Here is a 25,757-nt window from a genome sequence, read left to right on the forward strand (position 1 = left end):
CTGGGCCGGGGGGGGGGTGAATTCCGGAGTGGGGGAGCAGCCTGGGCCGGGGGGGGGTGAATTCCGGAGTGGGGGAGCAGCCTGGGCCGGGGGGGGGTGAATTCCGGAGTGGGGGAGCAGCCTGGGCCGGGGGGGTGAATTCCGGAGTGGGGGAGCAGCCTGGGCCGGGGGGGGGGTGAATTCCGGAGTGGGGGAGCAGCCTGGGCCGGGGGGGGGGTGAATTCCGGAGTGGGGGAGCAGCCTGGGCCGGGGGGGGGTGAATTCCGGAGTGGGGGAGCAGCCTGGGCCGGGGGGGGGTTAATTCCCACGGGCACGAAGGAATCCGCTGAGGGGTAGGAAGTGTAGAAACAAGCGGGTCCGTGGCGAGACGGGCAAGCCCCGAACACTGCGCAGGGACGCCCAGCCGCCTGGGGCAGGCTCGAACCAGGCTCCCGTGGAGCCAGGCGAAGGCCTGGGCGGGGGCAGCTTTCCCCCACGTGGGCCCGGCAGGGAGCCGGCAGCCGGTCTCGAACCCCCGGCTCCCAGGGCTCTCCGCAGAGCTGCGTCCCACGCTCGGGAGCCTCCGCCGGGAGGTCACGTGGAACCAGTGCCAGGTTCGGGCATCTCCGGATGCGCTCGGCCCTTTCCGGCCGGCCGTTGGCGTCGGCTCCTGCCCGCCGTAGGGGCGCGACGTAGGGGCGGAAGTGCGGGGCGGCGTGCGACGTCAGTTCCGGAGAGTGACGGAGCGGCGGGTCAGAGGCAGCGGCAAAATGGCGGCGCCTGAGGAGCGCGAGCTGACGGCGGAGCAGACCGAGAAGCTGCTGCAGTTCCAGGTGCGGGGGGGCGGCGGGTCGCTGGAGCGGGCCCCCCCCGGCGGGCCCGCTTTGCGGGGGGGCTGCGGGGCCGGCTCCGGCCTCTGCGCGGGCCTGGGCTCGCGGCTTCCTCGCGGGCGGGGCCGAGTCAGTCGCTTCGCTGGCGCGTGGCGGGGCCTGGCGGGAGGGGCCCCGCGGGGAGGCGGCCCGCCCGGGGACAGGGGCCGCGCGCCCCGGGCCGTGTCCGGAGCCTCCGCCTCGGTCAGGGCGGGCCCCTGGAGCGCGCTCCTCGCGGGGGGGGGCACCGGGCCGGTTCCACACACCGGGGGGGGGGTCCCGTTCCATGCGGATGAATTGGCCGATCGGCGCCTCGTGCACTTGGCACAGGGCCAGGCCGCACTTCGTGCCCCGAAGCGCTGGGACTCCAGCCACCCCCCGCTGGCCCCGTGCTCCCGGCAGTGCTGCATGGAGCCCCCGGGCTGTGCACAGCATTCCAGGGTTCCACCGGGCGCTGCCACTTTGCAGCACCCTCACCTCTTCTCCCCTTCCCCCCACCTCTTTCTGATCGAGGCAGCAAGGGGGGGAAGCAACTAGCGTATCCACTATCCAATGAGCATTTGCTTATGGGATAATTGACTAGTCAGTCACACCCCTTACCCAATTCATCTTCCAAGTACGATTACATAGATTTTGTCAGTCTGAGTCTACAGACAACTCCAGCACTACTTGTGCTGCTTCTGAATTTTATTCTTCAGTAAAATGGCTATCGAGAAACCAATTAATTTAATTGCAGCTATTCAGAAACCTGTTGCCAGCAACAAAGCTAACTCTAGTAAAGAGTTTGGCATAAACTGTAATTTCTATTAATTATATTTTCAGTTGGAGGCTGTTTTGTAAAGCCATAAACAGTCTAAGCACTGGGACTGTTATCCTGGATCATGTTGATGGTCTACTCTCCTGCTTTCCAAACTTTCATGTTCACCTTTAGCCAGTATTCTTCAGTTGATGCTTCAAACTCTACAGCTGCTTCACATTTCAGTAGCACCTTGCTACTGAAGAGCTTGATGGTTTATGACTCTTAAGCAGGGGTGGGGAATAAGTGGCCCATGGACCAGACACAGTTCCCTACGGTTAGCCCTTGGTGGGTCACTGGTGCTTTATTAACCTGTGCCTCCACAGGTATGGCTGCTTTCAGCTCCTGTTGGCCGTGAATGGGCCATTCCTACCCAATGGGAGGCATGGGAAGCAGCGTGGACTGGGATGCCACTTCCCACAGCTCCCATTGGCCAGGAATGGTGATCTGCATCCAACAAGAGCTTCAAGCCGTCATGCCTGCAGACGTGTAGGTAAATAAATGGCTGATAATCTGCCTCTGGCTTATTGCCCATCCCTGCTCTTAATTATCTCAGTTTACAAAAGGCAGATTAGTTAGTCCCATTTTATAAAGGCATAGTGACTTGCCCAATGCCACACAAGAAGTATGTGATTATGTCTGGTCCATGATTGGAGCTCCTGTGTACTACTGCAATACAAATAATAATAGTGAGAGTCAGAATAGGAAATAACTCCCGATCTTCAGGTTCACAATACTGTATTTTAACTACAAAGCTATCTCTGTCAGTTTGATGGTATTGGAAAAAGATATTAGGGATATAAAAGATTAAACCGTTCTCTAGTAAGCATTAGCCTTATTGGCGTGCTTACCAGTTAACTGGAGGATCCAGCCATTGAGAGAAGCAGGACCCTTGCTGCAGCAGGCTAGCAGGGTCAGAACAGCTCCCTCACCTGTGACCAGTAGTTAGCCGATTAAACAATTTGTTTAACCGGTTGGATGTTTTTCATTCCTGTTAGATACATAGGTAGGCATGGTTCAGTCACTTATCTGTAAATGCTATGCTCAAATGTTAAAGATATACATAAGTAACTATGGAGAGATTGTATGTTCAGGAGCTTCAGGGGGTAGCCAAGTTACTCTGTTACAGAAAAAAACAACAAATGGTCTGGTAGCACTTTAGAGACTAACAAAACATGTAGATAGTGTCATGAGCTTTTGTGGGCACAGTCCACTTCTTCTAACTCCAGTCATCTGAAGAAGTGGGCGGTGCCCACGAAAGCTCATGATACCATCGACATGTTTTGTTAGTCTCTAAAGTGCTACCAGACCATTTGTTGTGTTTTTATGGAGAGATTGGTATTCTGTTAAGCATTCTGAGTCCGCACCATTAACTTCACTAAAACTAGGCTGCTTGCCTGAAATTATACATTCCAGTATTCGTTTACAGTAGCATTGGCCAAGATGATTTGGCGATGCTGTGATTAAGAAAATGGGAAATCTCACTTTGGAAAAGTGTTTTCAAAATGGCTTATCTTACAAACAAAATCCATTTTATTCTAGTAGTCTTGTTGGAAAATGGTGACTAAGTAGAAGTGTCATTTTTTTAAGGCCAGATGGGGCCCTTTTGATGATGTAATCTGACCTAAATAACACAGGGCATTGAACGTCAGTTACCCAGAAGCTTTGTTTGTGAACGTTGACTATAATTATTCAGATGTTAATTGTGATTTTTCACATACATAATAAAATGTGCATGGTTAAAAAGCACATACTGAAGATGTGACCCCAAGAGAGTTTTGCAAAGCATGCATGGCCCAGATATAGGTGAACATGGCAGAGGGGGAGTGGAAGTCAAGAAACCACATTGGCAGATGATAAAGAGACAGTCACAATGGAGGCAGAAGGCCATCCCTGGGTGGTTTGCAAGGTCCACATGGACTTTAGTTATTGATCAGTTTTTAAATGATTATAGAAATCTAAATAAATTCTTAATAAAAAAGAGATTTAACCTGGACTATTCATAAGGGAGGACGATGACTTAACTCCCCCCCTGAAAGGTTGGAATATAATATGGAGTCTTCCTCACTCTTCACAGCAGCCAAGTAACTCTGGGTCCGGGTGGAGGGGAGAAGAGACAAGACAGCTAATTCGCTAATGTAAGAGGGAGTTTCAAACTTGAGACATTTGCTAGCCAGAGGCTGATATGAAAGATGGAGTCCCCTAGCAGGCTTTGTGGCCAGAATAGTCTCCTGTCTCAGCAGCAGGTGGGACAGAGGGCTGGCTTTTCTCTAGGGTTGCCCCATGACCTAATGATGATGTCCCCACCCTCATCTTTCACATTTAAACCTACTAAGAAGTCTGGTCCTTTGTTTAGTGCCTGGTAACTTGTCAGCCCCCAGATTTATTTAATGCCGTTTGCCCCATATTGGAATATTTGGTAACAGTGGTAAGCTCATGCACCACTGCATAAATGTGTTGAATATGTTTTAAACATTCTTGCTACTTACAGTTTGGTAGATGTCCCAATGGATAAATTTCACAAACCACACAGCAGCCAGGTATGTGTGTTTCTGAATAGTCTGCACATGTAAATGTAAAGCAGGGGAAGTAATGTATACTGCACCATAGGTGTACAAGGCACATTATACCCACCCACTCTGCTGGCAATGGAAAGAAAACAAGATATAGCCCAGTATTAAGGAGAGACAGGACACTGTGGTAACTGACAGGTGGCCAGATGCTGTTTCAGGGACAGAATGAAAAAGGCATACAGCTAAGAGTGGGTGAAGGTGGATAATGGAGTTGGAAGCAGTAGGTTTGGATGTTCCGGAAAGAGATGCCATTCTGTTTGTTACCAGCTAGAACATAGTGAAGCTGCTTTTGTAGGATTTCATTATTGATTATAAAAACAACAAGCAGTCCTGTGCCACCTTAGAGACTAACAAATGTATTAAGTCATAAGCTTTCATGGTTCCAGTACATTTGATGAAGTGGGTTTTACCCACAAAAGCTAGTACATTTGTTAGTCTAAGGTGCCACAGGAGTAGGGATGTTAAAATGGGTTTAAGTAATCATGTAACTGGTTTCACCCAGAGGGCAGGGCTCCCCATGCATACCAGCTCCTGCCTGTCCTCCCCCTGTCTGTGTTGCTGCCTCTGTATCAGACAGCAGTGCAGGACACGTACTGGGATCCTGCTTGTAACCATATACACAGTTACGCTTTCCCATCTCTACAAGTTACAGACTCACACGGCTACCCCCCTGAGACATTATCAGTCCATGTTTGTGTGATATTGCTTTGCCTGATTCTCAAACTTCAGACTGTTCTAATATAATGATGGTTGAGCATTGGCTTTCCTCTGCAGACGCAGAATGGGATAGTTTCTGTTATGATGGAAAGAAATTTGCTTTCAAAACTGAATTGCCACTCAAAGGCAACAAACCTAATTAACAAAAGTAAAATAGTGGCAGTCAGGCTGAAAGGAGCCCAACATTTCTTTAGTTCGAGGCGTGTGGGGCTATGAACCTTGTTAGCAAACTGCCTCTGGTATTTGGAATATCCAGTGTTTTTATATTAACTGTGATGAACACACTTGTAAAGAAAGTCTCTTCTAAAAAGATTTAGAAAGGCTTTTGTATTGCTAGACGTCAGATGCTCTTCACCCTTGGAAACATAATTCTCTGGAATTTGGCAGTGGGTTGTGAATTAACAGTGGTTCCAGTTATGAGAGTATAAAGACTTGATCCTTTATATGATGTTTCAACAAATGGATCTACCAGAGAAACAGCAACTTCCTTGAAGTCTAATATATGAAACCCCCAATTTTATTCTTGCTAGGCCTAACCTCTTAAGCAAATATGCTACTGAAGCACTGAATTCCACTTCTCATGATTTTGATCTGAGTAGCTATCAAGTATTTTAATCTGCATCTCAAAACCAAAGGGAACGAACTGCCTCATAAAGCAGATTCAACCTTTTTTCCTTAGGATTCTGTACCTTGTATGAGAAGTTGTAGTAATATATGGGAGACAAATGTTGAACTTTCCAGATGCTTGTTTTTAATTGGGCTTTTGTGGTTCTTTTGTGGTAATTTAAGGGTTTTTTTTTAGTTATACAATTCATTCAGCTTGTTTTGAGCTCCTGTTTTAAGTTGTCTTCTGCTTGTGAGCGCTAGTTTTCTGGGATTCGGGTTTTTTTTTGTTAACTCTTTATATTTATCTGATGGTGTAGTAAGAATTAAGTAAAAGGACAAGAATTAAGTGAAAGGCCTGTGAATTCAGAGCGATACAGTACAAACATACTCGAGTATCAGGGCTTTAGACCAGGTAGGAGTACTGGGGATTGGAGCTTCAGCTACCGGGGGGGTAGCTATCTGTGTTGATGCCTGATTGACTGACTTCTGGTTCCAAAAGCAGTCCGGTAGGTCTGTGACTCTGGTGCTGACATAGTGGAGATTCTACTGTATAGCGATTAGGGATGTGAACAGTTAATCGGTTAACGGTGTTTACCGTTTCCAGTTAACCGGTAACCCATGGGGATTGGAGCAGCTCCATGCGTACCCCAGCCCTCCTAGGGGTCTGCCACAGACAGGGGCTGCTCTTGTTTGGAGCAGCCTCTGTCCACAGTGGGCCCTGCAGGGCTGGAACAGCCCCCTGTCCTGGGAGGTGGAGAGCTGCTCCAGCCCCTGTGGTCAACTGGAATTGGTAAGCATTACCCATTTAGGATAATGGTTTCCGGTTAACCAGTTAACCTTTCACATCCCTAATCTCTATTGGCCGTAACAATGATGGCAGTACTAAAGTGAAGTGGAGTTTAAATTAAAAAAAAAAAACCCCACACATACATAAGTGTTACCCAAACTCCATTAATTTTATAACTAATGGAACTGGGTAACAGAGAGGGGTGTAAGCGAGTAGTTGAGTTGACTACTCTCTCTCCCCACCCCCTACTGCTTCTGATAGAGGCATCAAGGGGGAAATGAGCCAGTTCCCCCCAGCACTGTGTCTGCCTTGTCACTTATCTCCCCCCCCCCCGCTTCCCCCCGAGACAGTGGCGTGGGGTAGGGGAGGCTGCTGTTTGTGGCAGCCCAGACTGGCTGTGGGCAGGAGCTGCTGGACCTGATATGAGCTGGGACTGAGCAAGCCCGGCTCTGGCCTGGCTCGTGCTGGTCCAGGAGCTATCCCTGCAGCAACTCTGCAGTTTAAATGTAGTAGGAGCCTGTAGCGGGTGGCTCTCGTCGCCACGTCGCCCTTTAGGTCACTGCCCTCCGGCAGTGACAACCATAGCCTCTAAGCTGTCCCCTTCCGGGGGATGATGGGTTGGTGATAGGCTGGTAGGCCCTCAGGAGGCGGCTCCTCCGCCTTCAGCACAGTGGGGGCCGTGCCGGCCTTCCTTCAGGTCCGGGCTGGGCTCCCAGTCTAGTCCTGCCCCTGTTAGGGGTTCCGCCCGACGCACGGTCGGTCTCAGCCGCACTGTAGGTAAGCCCATGCCCTCGAGCAGGGCGGGCCACAAACACAGTCCATTAGGCCAGGCCCTCAAGCCGGGCAGCCCAACCAACCCCACATTCGTAGGGGCTCCTCATTCAGGAGCGGGCCCGGTAGGGCACTGGCCTTTGCGGTGAGGGGGAAGACTGCCACCCGGTTCGGGGTACCGGGGGGGGGAAGGGGGCGCAGGCCCACCCACCTCACTGCGCCCCGGCCCAGGGGCCCTGAATGCAGCCGGGCAGCTGCGACTGGCTCAGCAGGGCTCCGGCCTGTAACTTGCTGGCCGCGGGCGCCTCCCTGCCCGGCTACCCCCGGGCCACTTCTCACCCCCCCCTTCCCCAGTACCTGTAGCTCCAGCAGGCCCGTCGGGGAGTCGAGGTCGGTGTTGTCCCAGCAGGGTCCAGGCGGCCCAATCCAGGGGTTGAGGGGTCGGAGCTCTGTAGCGTCCCGCAGGCTCGTCCGGCCCCGCGTTCCAGTACCCACCGGGGGTCCAGCCGGTCTAGTGGTTCGGGCCTGTCCTCGGGTTGTTCTGCTGGCTGGCGGGGCAAGGCCTTAGTAGTCTCAGCAGGGAAGCCTTGGCAGACCTCCAGGGAGGTGGCTGAGGACAGCCTAGCCCAGGTCTTAGCCTCCCAAGGCAGGAGCTCTGGGCCGGCCTCCGGCTCCCTCGGAGGCTGGGCCCTGACTGAGCTCCCAGGCAGCCTTCTTATAGTCCTAGTCCCGCCCTTTGACTTCCGGTCAGGTGAGGGGGCGGGGCTAGGCTGGGCCCAAAATGGCTCCCAGAGGCGTTCCTCCACCTCCAGCTCAGTGGGTGGCCATTCCACTCCTTTACAGAGCCGGACTGCCTGCACACCTGGCTCCTATTACATTTAAACTGAAGAGCTGCCAGGGGGTAGCTCCTGGACTGGCACAAACTGGGACAGAGTGCCTTCCCTTGTCGACTCATTGTGTAGTTGGTACAAATTGTATCGACTGCACAGTTAGTCAGTTTCCTGCCTCTTTAACATCCTTAGTAACAAACTGATGTATATTTGCTTTTCATTCAGACTGCTATAGGTTGAACTTCTCTACTCTGGCATTCTGGGACCTTACCGATTGCAAAGCAGAGAATTCGCCGAACCACAGGAGGTCAATGTTATCTAGCAGTACCACCAACACTTCCAATGCTTACTGGGCTCTTAAATATATTTTGGGGTAAATTGGAACTAAATATCAGCACAGAACCCGGAGAGCTGGGACTGGTGGCTGTAAATAAACTTTATGGGATGGTGGGAAACTTGGCCACACTGATATGTGGACATCCAGCTAACTTAAAATCATGCTGGGCCACGGATATACCTGACCAGAGTGCTGGATTAGAGAGATTCAACTATGCTATATTTTGCAAAACTTAAAAAGGAGAGAATGTTTTGTCAGGGCAGGCGGTCCTGTTAACATCAGGATTATTGCTAGGTGCTGTTAGCAACAGAGAGTCTTGTAAATAGGCAATCACTAGCAGCATTTCACGGTTATTAAGAGATGGTGATCAGGAACTTTACAGCATATGCTGTTCAAAGGCTTAGATGCAGCATTGTAAAAACTCAAATGCTTGAACAAATAGCAGATACAGGGATAAAGGATGTGCTTGTATCCAGTCAGGTCCAGTGCTTTGAAAAGGCATCCAGAATGTACATGCATTGACCTCTAAGCTACACTACAAAGTTGGGTCAACGTAAACTACCTTGTGACAGCCCAGTTGTGCACGTGTCTACATTTAAATGTCTCCTAGCTAGGTAAGCACGCTGGTAGAGTAATGCAGTAACGGTCAATGGACTGAGATCGGCACTGTACAAGTGAGGAAGCTACATTACCTGTGTTAACCCTAACAGGCACCCTGCAGCTGTCTCTCAGCTCAGCACCTGAAACAACCATTCTGGTTGCAGCTATGAATTCCACTGCTCAGGGGTCGCAGAGACCGTTGCCTTCCCCCTCCCGCAACCTGTTTCAGCTCTGTAGATTTTCAACATGCATTGGCCAGTTTGGCAAGCACATCTAGCAGCTCTCTATTGTTGTGCGCAGCTGCCTAGCTGAGCATGCCAGCTGCATACTCCAGATCAGAGGTCTCCAACCTTTTTACACCCAAGATCACTTTTTAAATGACCGACCAAGCCAAGATCTACCGCCCCACCCCTTCCTTGAAGCCCCGCCCTCTCTATTCTCCTCCTCTCCATCACTTGCTATCCCCTATCCTTATACTGCTACTTTAAAAAAAAAATTCCCACCATTTCTCACAGCTACTCACCTGTGCTGTTGCTCGGTGAGTAGCTGCTCCTCAAATGAGGAAATCTAATGTAAATGTCCTGCGCAGGCGCGCAGTTCAGAGAGGGCTCAAGAGCTACTCTTAGAGCCCCTGAGATCTACTGGTAGATCGCGATCTACTGGTTGGTGACCACGGCTCCAGATGCATTTTGGCTGGGAATAGACCAGAAGTATTGGTTTTCCTGGACCTGTGGGGAGAAGAGGACACCTGGGAACGGATTGCCTGGCAGTTGCAGAAGGGATACAAGAGAGAGCAGTGGCAGTACTGCATGAAAGCAAAGGAGCTGCAACAGGCATGTCAGGAGGCAAAGGATCCATCCAGTGCTGAACTGCAGACCTGCTGCTTTTACAGAGGGCTGCATGCCTACTTGGCAGAGATCCCGCTGCCACCGTGCACGCCACCATAGACACCTCCAAGAAGCCCATGTCTTTTTGGCTGGGAAAGAGAGAACCTGCTTGTAGCTTTCTTCAGAGCTGTGTTCTTGAGGCTTCAAGCATCCTGTGCCTTCCCTGACCAGTCAGTGTGGGTGTTGACGATTCAGTGCTTACGTAACCATAGCAAAGTAGCCCTTTCTGCTGACACATCCTGTGGCAAGGTGATCTGATGCCAAACTAGGGATAGCATGCTCTCTCTTGCTCCACTGCAGTCTGAGAACCCCATTGCAGATCCATCCACTGTGGCCTGCATGTTGCCAAGAGCAGTCCTGCCTAACTGGAGACAGTTAATGGCCCTGCACGCTTGTAGGACAGTGGCTCCCAGACCGGATTTTGCAACTCTGAAATGACTTCCTACTGACTGGTAGCGACCCAGCATTTCAGATCACCACAGTGGGATTTACTCGGTTCTCCGCTGTCCGTGCAGCTTCCATTCTGGTGTCCCTGCGCTGGAGGGCTGGGGCAAGCTCAGCACCAGGATCCTGGACCGTGGCTCTGTGCATCCAAACGTTCTGCAGTTACTGCTCATCATCCTAAGTAGGGGCGTGACCAATTAACTGGGAGCTTCTCTGGGTCCACCACACCATGGGGGGGGGAGCTGCTGTGGCCGGGGGGGGGGGGGTAGGTTAAGCAGTTGACTGGGATTTTACATCCCTAGTCCTAAACCTGCATGACGATTCATTCCCGCCAGTCAGTGCTCGTTTCTCAGGCCTAGAAGCAGCACTCCATTACATGCAGCTGCTTCATGAATGCCACCAACGATCTTGACTTGGTCCTCATTATGTCTCACTGCGATCTGCCCTCCAGCAAATCATCACATTCCCTGTGGCTCCTCCTGCAGCTTTGCTAACACTGGAGGATTGTGTGGCGTGTGCTTGCAGCACTTAGAATAGTAGTGCAGAGCTGTTCCGGCTCCATGGTTGTCTCCTGGAATGGAGACAGTTGTAAGCTGAGAAATTGACATCTTGCTCCCAGTCACCTCTGCGCAGCTAGTTTCTGCCCCACCATGCATTGCCAAAACTTCCCAAAAGACAGAGTGCTGGCTGTGCACTGGGATACCTCCCCATGGTGCCCTGCGCTATTCATTGGAACAGCCACTCCTGGTTAGTGTGCACAGCACAGATGCCGGGAGTCCAGTGTGAACTAGGGATATGAAAGTGTAACCAGGTACGCCTGGGTTTGTTGGTCAGCTTTTACGGTTACACACAGGCTCCCGGTATGCAGGGGGAGTTAGCTTATAAGCTGGTTCCCCATGTATCCTGGCTCCCAGAGAGCAGCTGCCCCCTCCTCCCATACTCTTACCTCTCTATCAGAGGCAGCAGTGTGGGGAGGGAGGTGCAAACTGGTGCGCACTGGGAGCCAGCTTAAAAGCCAGTCTGCCTGTCCACCATCCCTCCCCCACACCGCAGCCTCTGTATCAAGCTATAAAGGCTAGCTAAGCCAAGCTTTTTTTTCCCTAGCAACATCCAACATAGTAATCACAGTTGTACTAAAAGGCGTCGAGAGTCTTGAAGATTGATGCATTGCAAGGTTGATCCACATTGTTCTCCAGACAAATCTACATGTTCATACATATCATTTTGTCCAATAAGCAGTTTTCCTTGTTTCATTCTTACAGCTAGGCCCTGGATCATCTTGCACTAACACTTGACACGTTTTTGTTTTTGTTTTTTTACCCAAGGAACTAATGTCTTCAAACTATTTCTAGATAGACACTTTTACACCTAAAAATCATGACTGTTTTTCTGTGGCAAAAGTTTAGGGGAATATAGGAAACTCTGTGTGTGATGAATAATGTCTCCCCTTTGTCTTTCCAGTCCACTGTTCCTTTCTATGCTGGCTCCATCCTTTCCTATCCATTGTCTTACTGTCTTAACTAACTCTGCTGTGCTTGGGCCAGACCTGCCACCACAAGCTCAGAACCAGAACAATCAGATCCAGCTTGGGTCTGTCTGTGCACGTCAGTCTGCTGAGAAACAAATTGAAAGCCCAGAACTTTCAAGAAGCAAAAGCTGGTTGTTTGGCTGGCCAGATTAGAGCCACGCTTTGAGTGTAGGTGAAGCATGTTCATCATAAGATTTAATACCTGTTGTTTTTAATGAGAAATGTAGTGTTTTATTTATAATTAAAAAAATTAGAAAATCCAATTTAAATTAAACTGCTTTTTTATTTTAAAAAATCAGATTTTTTTTTTTATCCACCCTGCCTGGCAAGCTGCTCTGAAAGAGCTTAGTACAGGGCTAACAGAAGCACGTTTATGGTTTTCCATAAATCTATATATCTAGCCCCATACCATGTGATGGGCACAGCGGGTAGTTGGAGGGAGACATTTTTCTCTGGCACAATGACAGGAATGTTCACTTCAGTCAAAGATTTTTTCCTCATCCAGAAGTTATGCCATGTCAGATGGCCACATCCATGTGAGGTGTTGTGCAGAAGTTTTGATTAGCAAAGATTCAAATTGTGTTGAACACAGAGTGCCCCGGCGGCTATGTGGTCTGTGATTTATGGTTTTAGTGCAAGGTGACCTGAAACTCAGTACTTGTGCAATGTTTAGAGTGCTGTGTTTGTATAACACTTCCGCAAACAGTGCAAAGCTGAAAAATGCTCCATCTTCAATAATATCGCTCATTTCACCTGAATTGCCTTCTGGTTGCAATGGATTGTGGCTGAGAACAGGGTTGGAGGCTTGCCAGTGACTTCCCTCACTCCCTAGGGGAGGAGCTGTGGGGCTGATGTTTGTGCGCACTGACTTTTAGAAATAGCCGCCCATTCCTTCTGAAGTGGAGGGGAAGGCTCCCAGCAGTAAGGCCGATTGGATTTCTCAGTCTGGCTTGTAGCCGGGAACGGGTAAGAGATTTACCTGCCTTGCAGGACTGCTGAGGGTTACGTGCTATTGGGAGAATGGGAAGTCCTGCCCGAGAGCTCAGCGTTTCACAGCAGAAATAAGAATACCTACAGAAGCTGCAAGATTCTCGTGGGCAACCGCTGGAAGCATTCATGCTGAATTGGAGGGAAGTTCCCCCCCCAGGTTCTGGTTATTAATTTTGTATTATGGTAACACTCATCTGTTCAAATACAGCAGTGAGCTATAGAGCGATTACGCTTCCCTTGGCACTCATCCTTGGTTTGTTCCTTCCTTCTCCAGGACTTGACTGGCATAGAGTCTATGGACCACTGTCGTCATACCCTGGAGCAGCACAACTGGAACATAGAGGTACGAGTTAGAAGTATCGGAGGGGCACTTTTCTTTCAGTGATTTAAGATGAAGAGTCTGAATAACTGTGGGTCTCTGAAAGTAGAATTTCCTTTCTTAAAGGATCCTTATAGTGGTAGGAGTAACTATAGCCAAGGCCACGTTATCAAATCCTCATACTTACACGTCAGAAGTAATCTGCCCAGCTTCGAATGCCCCCGCCCCAGCAAGCTCGATTCCTTTGCTTATTGGTAAGACCCTGAGGTGGGCTCATTTCATTGTGGCTGTTCAATGAGCAACTCACTCTGAATGGAAATTGTGAACTGAGATTGCACCCTCCCGTCTCTAACCTGCAGGTTTTGGTCTCCAGGTGGAAGTGGGAGACCATGTAGCGGGTGCGTTCAGATCTCGCTAACGCTGGGGAGTGTGAGCAGGGTCTGAGCTGTGCTTCAGCTTGCAGCCTGTCCCTTGGAAGTGACCACGCTAGAGCGCCAGCCCCCGGGGCCTATGTGGTTATACGGGGGTAGGCCATGGACTCCAAAACTGGACCGTCAGGCATCAGCAATCCCTGTCCGTCTTCATGGCTCCCTGCAGCGAATCCAGCCCAGCCAGGTTCCTGGGGGGCTTGTCCTGCCCCCCTTGGGGTGCAATAGCTACGGGAGTGTTTGCAGCTGCCGAGGTGACCTTCTCCGAGAACAGCGGCCTGGCACACCAAAGCTGGATGGCCTGAGGCTTGCAGAGAGGGATGAAGGTTGAGAGGAGTTCAGCCTGACCACTCCCACGCCAGGGGCCCGATGCTGCTATCAAAGCCGTCTTGGCTTTCTCCCTGTCCCTGGGCCTTTGGCCTGCAGCCCAGGCAGGGTCCTGTCTCTCCAAGGGCCAGCTCTTAACCCAGCTGCATGATGCCTTTCTCCCCCAGCTAGAGGCTTTGCTCTGCTGGGGCACCTCTCCTTTGCTTGGCCCGAGCAGACGTGCGGGTGCTTGGGGTTCCTGTTCTTTCCACAGTCTCTCTTGCTATGGGTTGGTTTCAGCCACCCTGTGAGTATGAGTCACCCACCCCACGGCCCCTGCTCTCCACCAAGAGCTTTTTACCCCTTCACGCTCTGTACACACAGTGCAAAGCACAGAGCGTCACCCAGGCGTCTAGTGGAATCAGAAATATTCCCCGCATTCCCACCTCGCAACAGCTGGGAACCGAATTCAGCCCCGTCACACGTGCTGTGGAGCCTAGTACTATTGCCACTTCGGTCCATGCCTCAGATCTCTGCTCCTCTGGCTCGCTTCCCGAGTACCCAGCTACACCGCTCTGTCTTCAGCCATGCCGTCCCCTGCCCCTCAACAAGCCGTCCAGCCAGCATGCACATGGCTCTGTCCCGCTCCTTAACACCCTCTGAGATCGGGACCCATAAGAATGGTCATACGGGGGCAGACCCTCTAGCCCAGCGTCCTCTCTTTCGACAGTGCTAACGAACAGAACATGGCAATTACGTGATCCATCCCGTCCCAGCTTCTGGCAGTCAGAGCTTAGGGACTCTTGGCTAATGGCCATTGCTGGACCTGGCCTATATCCCCTGCCTAGCTCTTTTAGGTACTGTTATACTTTTGGCCTTCGCTGCATCCCCTGGAAATGAGGTCCACAGACACTGTGGTGTGAAAAATACTTCCTTGTGGTGTTAAACCTTCTGCCAGTGAATTGCACTGGGTAGCTCCTGCCCTGCTGCTTGCGTTCCTGGAAGGAGTAAATAACACGTACATCCTTTCTCCACACCCGTCACGATTTTATAGACACATTCCCCTTCAGTAGTCTCTCTTTTCCGATGAGCAGACTCGTTTTTAACCTCTCCTCCTATGGAGTCTGTTTCAAGCCCCCGATCGTTATGTTGTCCTTTTTTGAAATTCAGTCTCTCTGTGGCTGAGAGCAGATGGACAGAATGGAATTCAACCTCCGCCTAGGGCTGTACCATGGTTTATGGCACTCGGTTTTCTCTCTTCCGATCCTTTTCCTAATGGTGGCTGACATTCCATTTCTGACCACCGGGCCATGTGCCTGCACTATCCCCGGTACTGCCACTTCAGGGGCCGAGACTGGTACTCAGGGCTATGAACAGCTCTCCCGCTGGACAGCACCGTGTAAGCAGTTGTACAAATACAAGGCACCTTGGAAACACCTTATCTGGAAGCTGGCAGCAGCTGCTTGAGAGTGATTTTACATTGCACGTGCCCAGTGCCCTAGGCAGAGGGACAACTAAGACCTACCACACACAGACTTCAGAATGGAGCCAGTGTATTTTCTCTTATCTGCATGTATCCGTTGCAATTCCTGATGAACCCCTTTTCCTGCTGCTTCTGTGACAGGCAGCTGTACAGGACCGGTTGAATGAGCAAGAGGGCGTCCCAAGTGTCTTCAATCCGCCGCCATCCCGGCCGTTGCAGGTTAATACAGCTGACCACAGGATCTACAGCTATGTTGTTTCAAGGCCACAACCAAGGGCAAGTTATATACTAGTTTGGGTTTGTCTCTTTGAGAATGGGTAAGATCTCTGAAGACGGAAAGGAATAAATCAACAGGGAAAGAAATTCTTTGTGTCCATATCAGATCTGCTTTCTTGGTTCGAAGTGGGGTTTTTTTCTTGAAAGCTACCAACAGTGCAGCTGCCTAGGCAGAACGGTTCTTACCCTCTCCCTTATAGCTTGGGATGGTTTCCTTTCCTGTATTTTTCACTGTACACAGCAAACTCCTTCCTGCCCGTGAAGCTGGGAGTGAGGGCAGAGCAGAACCCCAACTCACGTGGCCCAATTCAGCTAGAATGAAAGTCTGTTCCTGCTGGAGGTTCTCTCTTTGTATGACGCTCTGCTGAAGTGATGCAGTCGATTTTGCTAGCAATTAGTCTGACTGCAGAGTTAACATATAGCAATTGCATAACACTCCAGTCTCCACAGAACTTATAAGATGAGTAAGAGCTTTATCCCTATTTCACAGGGTGGGAAATTGAGATGGAAGATTAAAGCCTAATTTTTGGAAGTGGCCACTAGGGATGTAGTAGTGGAGTCGATTAACTGATACGCAGAAGCTGATAGGTTAATGCTATAGACTACACGCATTCTCTCCCCTGGCAAGTACATTTTTTAGCAGGCTGGCTAGCAGCCCGGCTGAGTCCTGGCTTGTGACAGGTCCAGGACACCCCTCCCCCCCCCCCCCCCGTGGCTCTGCATTTAAAGTGTATTGGCTTGTGCCGGGTCTGGAAGCTCAGACACCACCACTGTGTCTTCTCCCCTCACCCCCGCAGCCGGGGGCTGCTGCTACCCTGCACTGCTCTGTCTGTATCAGAGGCAGTGGCACTGGGTGACAGGCAGCCTGTCCACAAGGGGAGCTGGTTTTTAAACTGGCTCCCCTTGTGGACCAGCTCCTGACTGGCGCCCCATGCTGCTGCCTCTGATACAGAGGCAGCAGCTCAGAGTGGGGCCATAGTGCGCTGGCTGCCGGCCCCGCCCCTGGGTACTATAGAATAGTCAAGTAACCGATAAGAATTCATGAGATTACTCAACTATTCAGTTAACCGATATTTAACATCCCTGTGCCACTGGCTTTCGGATGCCTAAATGTCTCAGGTTGTGCTCTCCAAGTGAGAAACCTGTTGGTGGCTGTTCGAAAATTTGGGTTGCCTGAATTCACAGCACTGGGCTACACAGTCTTTCACATGGTTGGCAGTGTGTTTGATGCTGGAGAGAGGAACGTTTGCATGAATGTGGGCAGGGATAAATACCTAACAATCTGTTTGTAATTTCAGGGCCTGTTAGGATGGGGTTACTATTTGATAATGCTTCCATTCCGATTTACCTATTACACATTACTTGATATATTTAGGTAAGTACTTTTCTGTGCTGGTTTGTTTATTGATTGTGGCAATACAAAATCTAACTCCAGTATGGCTGCACTGCTTTTGGATGGAATTTTCTGTTAAGCCTAATAAGACATCAGGTTTTCTAGTAATCAAATAGTTACTTACACATCCAAAGTTCTCGGTAGCGTTGCGTGGTTTCTGTGTCTTGGAGAGCTAGAATATAGTGGTTAGTAACATATGAATGTTCTATAGCAGAAAATGGAGGGCGGGTGAGGTCACAAGAGCCAGCGAAGGGGAACCCAGAGAATTATAGACCAGTTAACTTCAGTGCCTGGAAAGATACTGGAACAAATTCTGACACAATCGTTTTGTGAGCGCTAAGATAACAGGATAAGGAATAGCCTACATGGGTTTATCAAGAACAAATCACACCAAACCAACCTAGTTCATTCCTTCCGCAGGGTTACTGGCTTAGTGGATGGGGGAAAACAGTAGATATTATATGTCTTGATTTTAGTAAGGCTTTTGACAGTCGCACATGAGTCTCATACTACGCAAACTAGGAAAATGTGTCTTGATTTAAATGAGTACAAAGTGGGTGCATAACGGGTGGAAAAGCCGTACTCAGAGTGACAGTGAACCTTTGTTAACTAAACTGAGGGGTTATCTAGCTGGATCCCAGTGGGGTCATTCCTGGATCTGATACTGTTCAATATTTTCATTCATGTTCATAGATAATGAAGTGGGAGAGTTTGTGTTTGACATGTGCAGATAAGTGTATGCTGGGAGGGGTTTCAAGTACTTAGGGAGGCGGGATTAGAGTGGAAAATGATCTTGGCAGATTGGAGAACTGGTCTGAGTTCAACGAGATGAAAGCCAGGAAAGGTAGCCTTTAGGGAGGAAAATGAGGAATAATTGTCTAGGTGGTGGCATTGCTGGAAAGTACATGGAGCTCTAGTGGATCACAAGTTGAAGATGAGTCAGCTGTGTGAAAGTTAACATTCTGGGCTGTAGTCACAGAAGTGTCCTACGGGCAGGTAACCGTCCCATTCTGCTCAGCTGGAGTCCTGTACCTGTTTGTGGGTGCCACGCTTCAGGAGCAAACTGCAGGCAAATTGGAGCAAGTCTAGAGGAGAGCAAGAGACACAATAGAAGGTTTAGAAAACCTGACCTGTGTGTAAGTTTTAAAACATTGGGCCTGTTCAGACTTGAGAAAAGAGTGGGACACCTGATAAGTCTTCATGCATGTTAACAGCTGTTATAAAGAAAGGAGGGGTCAATTGCTCCCCCACGTCCACTGAAGGTAGGACCACGAGTGTTGGGCTTAATTGGCAGCAAGGAAGATTCAGGTTAGAAATTAGGAAAACCTTTTTAACTCCAAGGGGGGTTAAATTCTGGAATAGGCGCTGGAGGTTTTTAAAAACAAGTTGGAAAAACTCTTGCCAGAGATGGTCCAGCCTGCTGTGCTGAGGTAGGATTTGGTGACTCCTGAGGCCCCTTTGAGTCCTACAGCTTTATGATTTTATTTCTACCAGTGTCTTATGAATCTGTGAAGGAAACACGGGTATTAACTCAGTCCGGCTGACACTTGCAGTTCCTAACAGTGGAGACCGAACAAAGAATGGACACACTTAGGAATGTCTCTTGAGGACAAGTGTGTAGGGCAATACTGTCCCTGCCTCCCAGCTGAGTCTCAAGAGCCGACACACAGACAAGAGGCTGTAATTCTGTTCTTATCGCAGTGTTGGTTCCCTGGTATAATCGCCTCTTCCAGCAGCGCCCTAAAAAGGACAGTTGTGCCTTAGACCTTCTGGGCACCAGAACTGCGTTTCTGGAGAGACTGGTCCGACCAGCTCCCTGTGAATTGCCAGCCAGTCTAGGACGAATGATCCCTTAAATCTGGTATCTCGTCTCTGGCTGTGGCTTATCCGAGCGTTGACCCGTCCACGTGTGCTCACTCGCTACCTCTGGGCAGCGCTGTTTGCGGCGGGAGTGCAGGTGAGGAAATGCCCTGACCTCTGGCAATCAGCTCATGCCGCCGAGCATGGAACTTTACCTGCCTTCGATTTTTTTCTGGAGGGTGCTTCTGCAGTGGTCAGTGGGGTACTGGTGGGTTCAAAGAGCTCCTCCTGCGAGGGCAGATAGACACAGCACTGGGAGGGGCTACGTGCCCCTGCAGACGCCATGGCAGCGAGCATGTGGAAGTGACACGCTAGCCAGAGGCAGCGTTGGAGGCACGGCGAGTCGAGGAGGCAGCGTGCTTCCCGAAGCTCCCTGGGGCATAGCAAGTGAGCCTGTGGCACAGGAGAGTCATGGCCCACCTCCTTCCTGCTCCCTTCTGGCCGGCCAGCACTAGCAGGGAGTTAACTGTGCCCCCTCTCAGTGTCCTTCCCCTGCCCGGCCTTGGCATTTGGGGGAGAGAGTCTGTCGCTTTGGGCTCCTATGAATACTGGACGTGGCTGACGCGGTCTGTCTACAAGTCTCCTGTTTGCCAGCTCTGAGCAGCGGGAGGTAGAAGAGAGCAGTGTTCACTGCTCCGTGGTGCTAGGCTCTGTACAGACATAGGGGTTGGGCACTGCTTTCAGGTCGGGTGGTCAGGTGTGGTACAGAGAGCTGGACGTGTTGGTCGAAGGGCGTTCTTCGGAAAGTCAATAAGCTGAATTTCCAGCGTCGTTTGCTTTTCTCCTAGGTTTGCTCTGAGTTTTATACGCGCTGACCCGCGCAGTAGGGTCACGGACCCAGTGCGTGATATTGTTTCGTTTATCCACGTGTTTGAGGAAAAGTATGGGCGGATACACCCTGTCTTCTACCGGGGGACGTACAGCCAGGTCAGTACGGCGTGTTGATGCAGAGGTACGTGGGAGAGTCGTGCTGCTCTTGCCTGGCGCACTGGCCCGAAGAGGAATGCCAAAGCCATTTTGCACGTGCAAAGTCCAGTACTAATGCTCAGACTCCGTGATGAGGAAATGGAGCCCGTGATTACAGAGTGCTAGGTCCGTCCCACGAAGGCATCTGCCCTGGTGGGGTCCCTGCCAGGCTCAGCCACATGCCGAACTGGAGCTGGGAAGGTGAAGCTGCTGTGGCCGTTCCTCGGCTGTCGCTGTGCTCTGGAAGCCCACGCCCCGTCTTTCATTCGGCTAGTGTTGGTTTACAGGCTGCCATGGGGCCGACGTCCGTCCTGAGGCGCAGCCCACTGGAGGTGCACGTCTGGGCAGGGTTTAGCCTTGTAACTTCAGAAACTCGGGGAAGGGGCTAAAAGGAGAGAACAGATCCAGCTTTGCTAGATTTGGTGCCCGTTCCTCCCGGAAGAGGAGAGGCTCCCTAGCATGTCTCCTTCCCCCACCCTCTGTGGCAGGCCATCGCTGCAGGCAGCAGAGTGTCAGAGAGCTCCACTGCCCCGGTTTCTCCCTCAGCAGTAGTCGGCCTGAGGTCATCTCTCCCGCAGAATCCAAGCCTAGCTTGCCAGGGCAGGGGGCTCTCAGCGACTCGGCCAGTCAGTCCCTCCGCCATGGCCGGGCTTGTGGTGGAATCAGGCAACTAGGGAAGCGAAGTGGTTCAGCTGAGAGGGGAGGGTCCTGGTGATGGATCAGCTCAGTAGCGTGTTTCAGTAGATGTGGCTGAAGGTTGGAGCTACATCATCCAGACTGGAAAATGGAGCTAAACGCCACCCGTGATTCTGGGCCGTGGGAGCCCTCCCAGGTCACTCGGGCTGTCTGCACTGCAGCGTTACTTCGGAATAACATCGTGCGCGTCTACACAGCAAGCCCGTTACTTTGCAATAGCGGGCTGCTCGCTCCGATTCCGTCACCCTAGTTGCACGAGGAGCAAGGGAGTCAGGGGAGGTTAGGTCCATACAAGGCGATTAGCCAGAGGGTAGGAATGGTGCCCCTGGCCTCTGTTAGTCCGAGGCTGGAGAGGGATGGCAGGAGACAAATCACTTGATCATTGTCTTCGGTCCACCCCCTCCGGGGCACCTGGCGCTGGCCACTGTGGGCAGACAGGCTGCTGGGCCAGATGGACCTTTGGTCTGCCCCAGTCTGGCCGTTCCTATGGGAGAGCGCGCTCTCGAAATAACTGCTGTGCACACGGCGCCAAAGGCCCAAACCGGCTGTTTGCGCTGAGCTACGCAATTGATGCCGCTCGGGTTGCGTAGCTTCTCCGGCTTGGCCCTGCTGTGTCGAGGTGCCTGAGGTGTGCTGTGCTTTGCCCTGCTGGGGCCCGGCCAGGCACCCCGGTGTGAGGGGCTCCGGTGTGTTAGAATGCCTGTGCCCCTCTAACTCCGCTTTCCCTGCCCCTCCCAAGGCGCTGAACGATGCCAAGCGGGAGCTGCGCTTCCTGTTGGTTTATCTTCACGGGGACGAGCACCAAGACTCAGACGAATTCTGTCGGTAGGTTGGCGAGAGTTCTCTCTGGTGACTGTCTGGGGGCGTGGGACGCCGCTCCATGCCTGTGCTCTCTTCTCTTCCTCAGCACCACCCTGTGCGCCCCAGAGGTGATCACCCTCATCAACACTCGGATGCTTTTCTGGGCATGCTCCACCAACAAGCCAGAGGGCTATAGAGGTGAGCGCCCCCTGCTGAGCCCACGGCGGGCACTGCAGACAGCGTGTTCTGTGCCGGGCGGAGGTGCTGGGCTGACAAGCCTGGGCCACCTTAGCGCGCTGCTCCCGGCCTCGTTCTGTAGCGCAGAGGCCCTGCCATCTCGGTGAGGAGCGTTGCAGCCCAGAGACCCCTCTCGTGCTGGCGGTTGCCGGTCGTGTCGGCAGAGCTAGCTGGCAACGCTGGCTCTCTGTAGAGGCCTTGTCAGGGGGCCTTGGGCCGAGTGGGGAAGCTGGTGCCTGGTGACAGTGGTTTGTGGTGTGCCCGGGGACAGAATGGCCACAGATGCTTTCTTTGGGGTTCTCCTCTCGTGCTAGTCCAGCGCCAGGCCTTGCAGCCTGCCACCTACAGGCACCTCCCGAGAAGTGGGGGCCCGCCCCTTGGGGTGCCTGCGAGGGGTGTGCTCAATGCATGTCCGCTCCCAGCGGCTGAGCAAGTGGCTCGTGTGGCAGCTCAGGCCCTTAGTGGCCCAGAGTGAGCGGCGGCGGCCCGGGAGGTGTCTCAGGAGGAACAGCTCTGTCTGGCCGAGAGTGGCTTAGCTTTGCTGGGTCGCACTACTGGGCTGGCCCCCTGGTGTCTGAAGGACTGGCAGGAGAGCCGGAGCGAGGCGGTTCTGTTCCCGGGACCCCTTGGCCCCTCTCTTGGAGAGCCAGTGCCGATGGGTCTGTCGGTGCCCCAGTGTCCCAGGCACTGCGTGAGAACACCTACCCGTTCCTGGCCATGATCATGCTGAAAGATCGCAGGATGACGGTGGTGGGACGTCTAGAGGGCCTCATCCAGCCTGATGACCTCATCAGTCAGCTGACCTTCCTCATGGATGCCAACCAGACGTACTTGGTGTCAGAGCGCATGGAGAGGTACTGGGCTGGGACGCGGGGCCCGCCACGCCGTGGAGCTGGGGGGGGCGAGCGGCAGGGCGTTCGGTGGCTAGTGCAGGTGCTGGCGTGGCTCAGGCCGCGCTGCATTCTGGGAATGGGGGACTCCCTGCTCAAAGCTGAGTAACGTGGGGCACTTCCAGGGAGCAGCTGGGCCTTGGATCTCCGCGTGGCTGGGCTGTGGAGTCCTGCTGGCGCCCCCCTGTCCCGGCACCGACGTGGGCCCAGCTGCGTCTCGCTCCCCGCCCCCGCGGCGCGGGCCCTTCAGCGCTCAGGCCTGTGGTAGGCGTTCTGTGCAGCGTGTGCCTGGCCCTGCCCACACTGCGGCCCTTTGTGCCTTCTGTTCGAGCCTTCAATCGCTGTCTGGGCCGGGATCCAGTCCTGTTGAGCCCAGCCCCCGCTTCAGGAGCGGGGCACCTTATGTGCCCCTCGCTGGAGCAGGTGTCCGTGCGGCAGGCACTGCTGTGCTCCCCCTGGCCTGCCTACCTTCTGGGCATGCTGCTATTAACCAGCCCTCGTTCCCTGGCATTGCAGGGAAGAGAGGAACCAAACCCAGGTCCTGAGGCAGCAGCAGGACGAGGCGTACCTGGCTTCCCTGCGGGCGGACCAGGAAAAGGAGCGCAAGAAGAAGGAGGAGCGGGAGAGGAAGAAGAGGAGGGAAGAGGAGGTGCAGCAGCAAAAGCTAGCAGAGGAGAGACGGCGCCAGGTAAGACACAGATGTGGCTGGCTGCCTCCCTCCATGACCCACCTGCCCGGTGCTTCCGTCAGGCACTGAGTTCGCATAGTCCTGCACCTGCCTCGTACGTCCCCCTCCGGGCTGGCCCCGGTGCTGAGCTCCTCCTTGCTCTCCAGACTCTGCAGGAGGAGAAGGTGCGCCGGTCGGAGTGCCTCCCCCCAGAGCCGCACCCCGACGACCCAGAGAGCGTGAAGATCATCTTCAAGCTGCCCAACGATTCCAGAGTGGAGAGGCGATTCCATTTCACCCAGTCGCTAACGGTGAGGGGCTGGCCCGCTGGGGAGTGGCCATGCTCAGGGCTGCCAGGCACCCTTGCTAGGCCTCAGGAGGCAGAGGGGATGTGCTTGCATGGGGGAGGGGCCGGCTGGCAGGGAAGCGAGAGAAGAGTCCTAGACCAGGTGGAAGGTGAAATCCTGCTAATCCCCTCCTAACCCTGGGCTTTCTGCTCCGTCCAGGGGCTGGGGGGCCTGTGCTCCGGATTCCCCAGCAGCGTGGAGACAAGCCTCTGGCATGCTTTAGGCAGGGTCTTGAGAAACCAACCAGCTGTCCCTAGTGGGCGGCCTGGTTCGGTGGCCTGTGCAGGATTCATGCTGTGGTTCCCTTGCTGACCGCTAAGAGACTAGCGGGGCCTTGGAGCAGCTCCCCTGAATCCCTGTGCGCTGTTTTCCATCCTCAAACGCCTCTGCCTTCCCTTCCAGGTGATCCACGACTTCCTGTTCTCCTTGAAAGAGAGCCCCGAGAAGTTCCAGATCGAGGCCAACTTCCCCCGCCGCGTCCTGCCCTGCCTCCCGACAGTGGAGTGGCCCAACCCCCCCACGCTGCAGGAGGCGGGACTCAGCCACACGGAAGTTCTCTTTGTTCAGGACCTCACGGACGATTGACACTTTCCCAGACCCGCTGGGAGGAGAAATGCAGATGAATCTAACACGATATTTTTTTTAAAGACTGCTGCGTACAAATGAGGGATCAGAGACGCGTCACTGCGCCAGTCACACTGTGTCTGCGCTGGCCACGGCTCACCCACTCCCAGTCACCCCCTACACTGGAGGGCAGAGGGGGCCCGTTACCCTCGGTGCTCCCTGGGCTGGGGCAGCAGTGGCTTCTCTCGGAAATACTAAAGGCCCAGGCCTGCCGTCTTGTGAAGATGTGATACTTTGCTGCTCCTGGCGGCCAAAGGGCACTGCACGTGTGCGGCTGTGTGGGGTGGGCAGGGACAGACGGAATTTCTTCAGCTTCCCACTGTGTATAAATCCCTCCCTTTGACTAGCTCTCTTGCTTTGTACCGACCAAAGGAGACTGGAGTTGACAATGGTGTTCAGTTTTTGATAAAGAGCTGGTTGGAGTTCTTACCGCCATGGGATCTTGCCCGGGGTTCTTAGCCTGCGTAGTGTAATAAACTCTGCCTCTAGCGTGCGAGCCCTGCGTGGTGTCCGTGCTTTCGCTGCCGCTCCCCATGCCGGCAGCCAAGCAGTGGGGTGGGTGGGGGCCGGCTGAGCTGCCTGCGTACAGCTGGAGCGCTGCTAATCTGAGGCTCCCTGGGGCAGTCACTCTGGATCCTGGGTTGTGGCATCCAGCCCCACCCTTGTCACCCTAGAATCGCAGAAGGCAGCTGAAAATGGCTCCCGCCCCTGCTGAGGGGCCCACGGAGCTGGCCCTCCAGGTGGGGTTGGCCATGGGGCGAGAGTCCAGACTAGGTCACCTGAGCTGGCCAGGTGCTGCCTGCAGAGGGGTCCAGTGCAGGGAGCCTCTGGGGGCAGCTCTGGCGCAGCCTGGCTGTGCTAGTGCCTGGGGCGGGGAGCCCTTCCGGGATCGTGCCAGCCCTCGAGAGGCTCCAGTCCGGCACCTTGCTCTACAGCCTCCCTCCAGTGAGCCCTGCGGTGTGGCCCCAAAGCTCCGGGGGAGCAGAATTCCCCCTTGCTGCTGCAGGTCTGCACTGCCCGAGGGGGGGCTGCGGGAGCCCATGCGGGACCATTTCTGTTCCCAGAGTCGTTCCCGCTGCGCCGTGCCCGTCGGCCATTGCTCCTGGGTTCCAAGTACAGATTTCAGCCCCACCCCGTCCTACTGGCAAAGCCAGAGACCGTACCTGTGTGTGCAGTAGCAGCTGGGGCCTCAGCAGGGACGCGCCACCCCAGCCTGAGTTGCTCAGAGGCTGGACCCAGCATGTCCAGAGCTGCCCGTGCGCTGGGGCTCCAGCCTGCAGACGAGGGGTCTGTGCCAGGGAGGGGGGGGGGGAGTACTGAGGGGCGGGTGGGAGCAGAGCGCAGGAGCGTCAGTGGGCCTTGGAAGGAAGCCTAACTCCTGTCCTGTTGATTGCAGGGACTGCTGGCTGAGGGCCCTTCCTGCTTTGCCGGGTGGAGGAGCCGGAGGCCTGGAGCCCTGCATGAGCCTGGTCACGCCTGGTTCTTCAGCTGTCTCTCGGCTGCATCTTCCACGCTGGCCTTGCTGCAGAGCTGGGTCCGCTCTCCAGGCTGCTTCCCCCAGGCCCGGGCTCTCTGCTGCCAGAGGGGTCAGGCCTCACCACTGGGGCTCGCCCCCAGATTCCCGTCCCAAGTCCTCTGCCACAACAGTCCAGGCTGGGTGCTTCAGGCCCTTGTTCCTCATGTGAGCAGCCAGGCACTGCCCCCAAGGGAGCTAGCCACTGAGAGCTGGGCGCCTCCAGCAGCGGCTGCT

General features: G+C 53.4%; 1 protein-coding gene across 4 annotated transcripts; it reads left to right on the plus strand.

Annotated features, from left to right (window-relative positions):
* The first annotated feature begins 318 nt into the window (after nt 1-318).
* On the plus strand, nt 319-24,503 carry FAF2 (Fas associated factor family member 2). Of its 4 annotated transcripts, none has more exons than XM_075900695.1 (11): nt 319-812; nt 12,989-13,057; nt 15,392-15,469; nt 16,825-16,901; nt 19,568-19,706; nt 21,181-21,266; nt 21,349-21,440; nt 22,156-22,333; nt 22,886-23,057; nt 23,204-23,347; nt 23,786-24,503. In XM_075900695.1, exons 1-11 carry the CDS (start codon nt 750-752, stop codon nt 23,966-23,968), a joined length of 1,281 nt encoding a protein of 426 aa, XP_075756810.1. In that variant the 5' UTR covers nt 319-749; the 3' UTR covers nt 23,969-24,503. The 4 variants fall into 4 exon arrangements, with proteins under 4 accessions (XP_075756810.1, XP_075756809.1, XP_075756812.1 ...); XM_075900694.1 differs by having other exon boundaries at nt 320-812; nt 15,392-15,526; XM_075900697.1 differs by lacking the exon at nt 319-812 and adding an exon at nt 12,132-12,690 and having other exon boundaries at nt 15,392-15,526.
* The last annotated feature ends 1,254 nt before the right edge of the window (nt 24,504-25,757 follow it).

The sequence above is a fragment of the Pelodiscus sinensis genome, chromosome 17, assembly GCF_049634645.1.
Source record: "Pelodiscus sinensis isolate JC-2024 chromosome 17, ASM4963464v1, whole genome shotgun sequence".
NCBI classification, from domain to species: Eukaryota; Metazoa; Chordata; order Testudines; family Trionychidae; genus Pelodiscus; species Pelodiscus sinensis.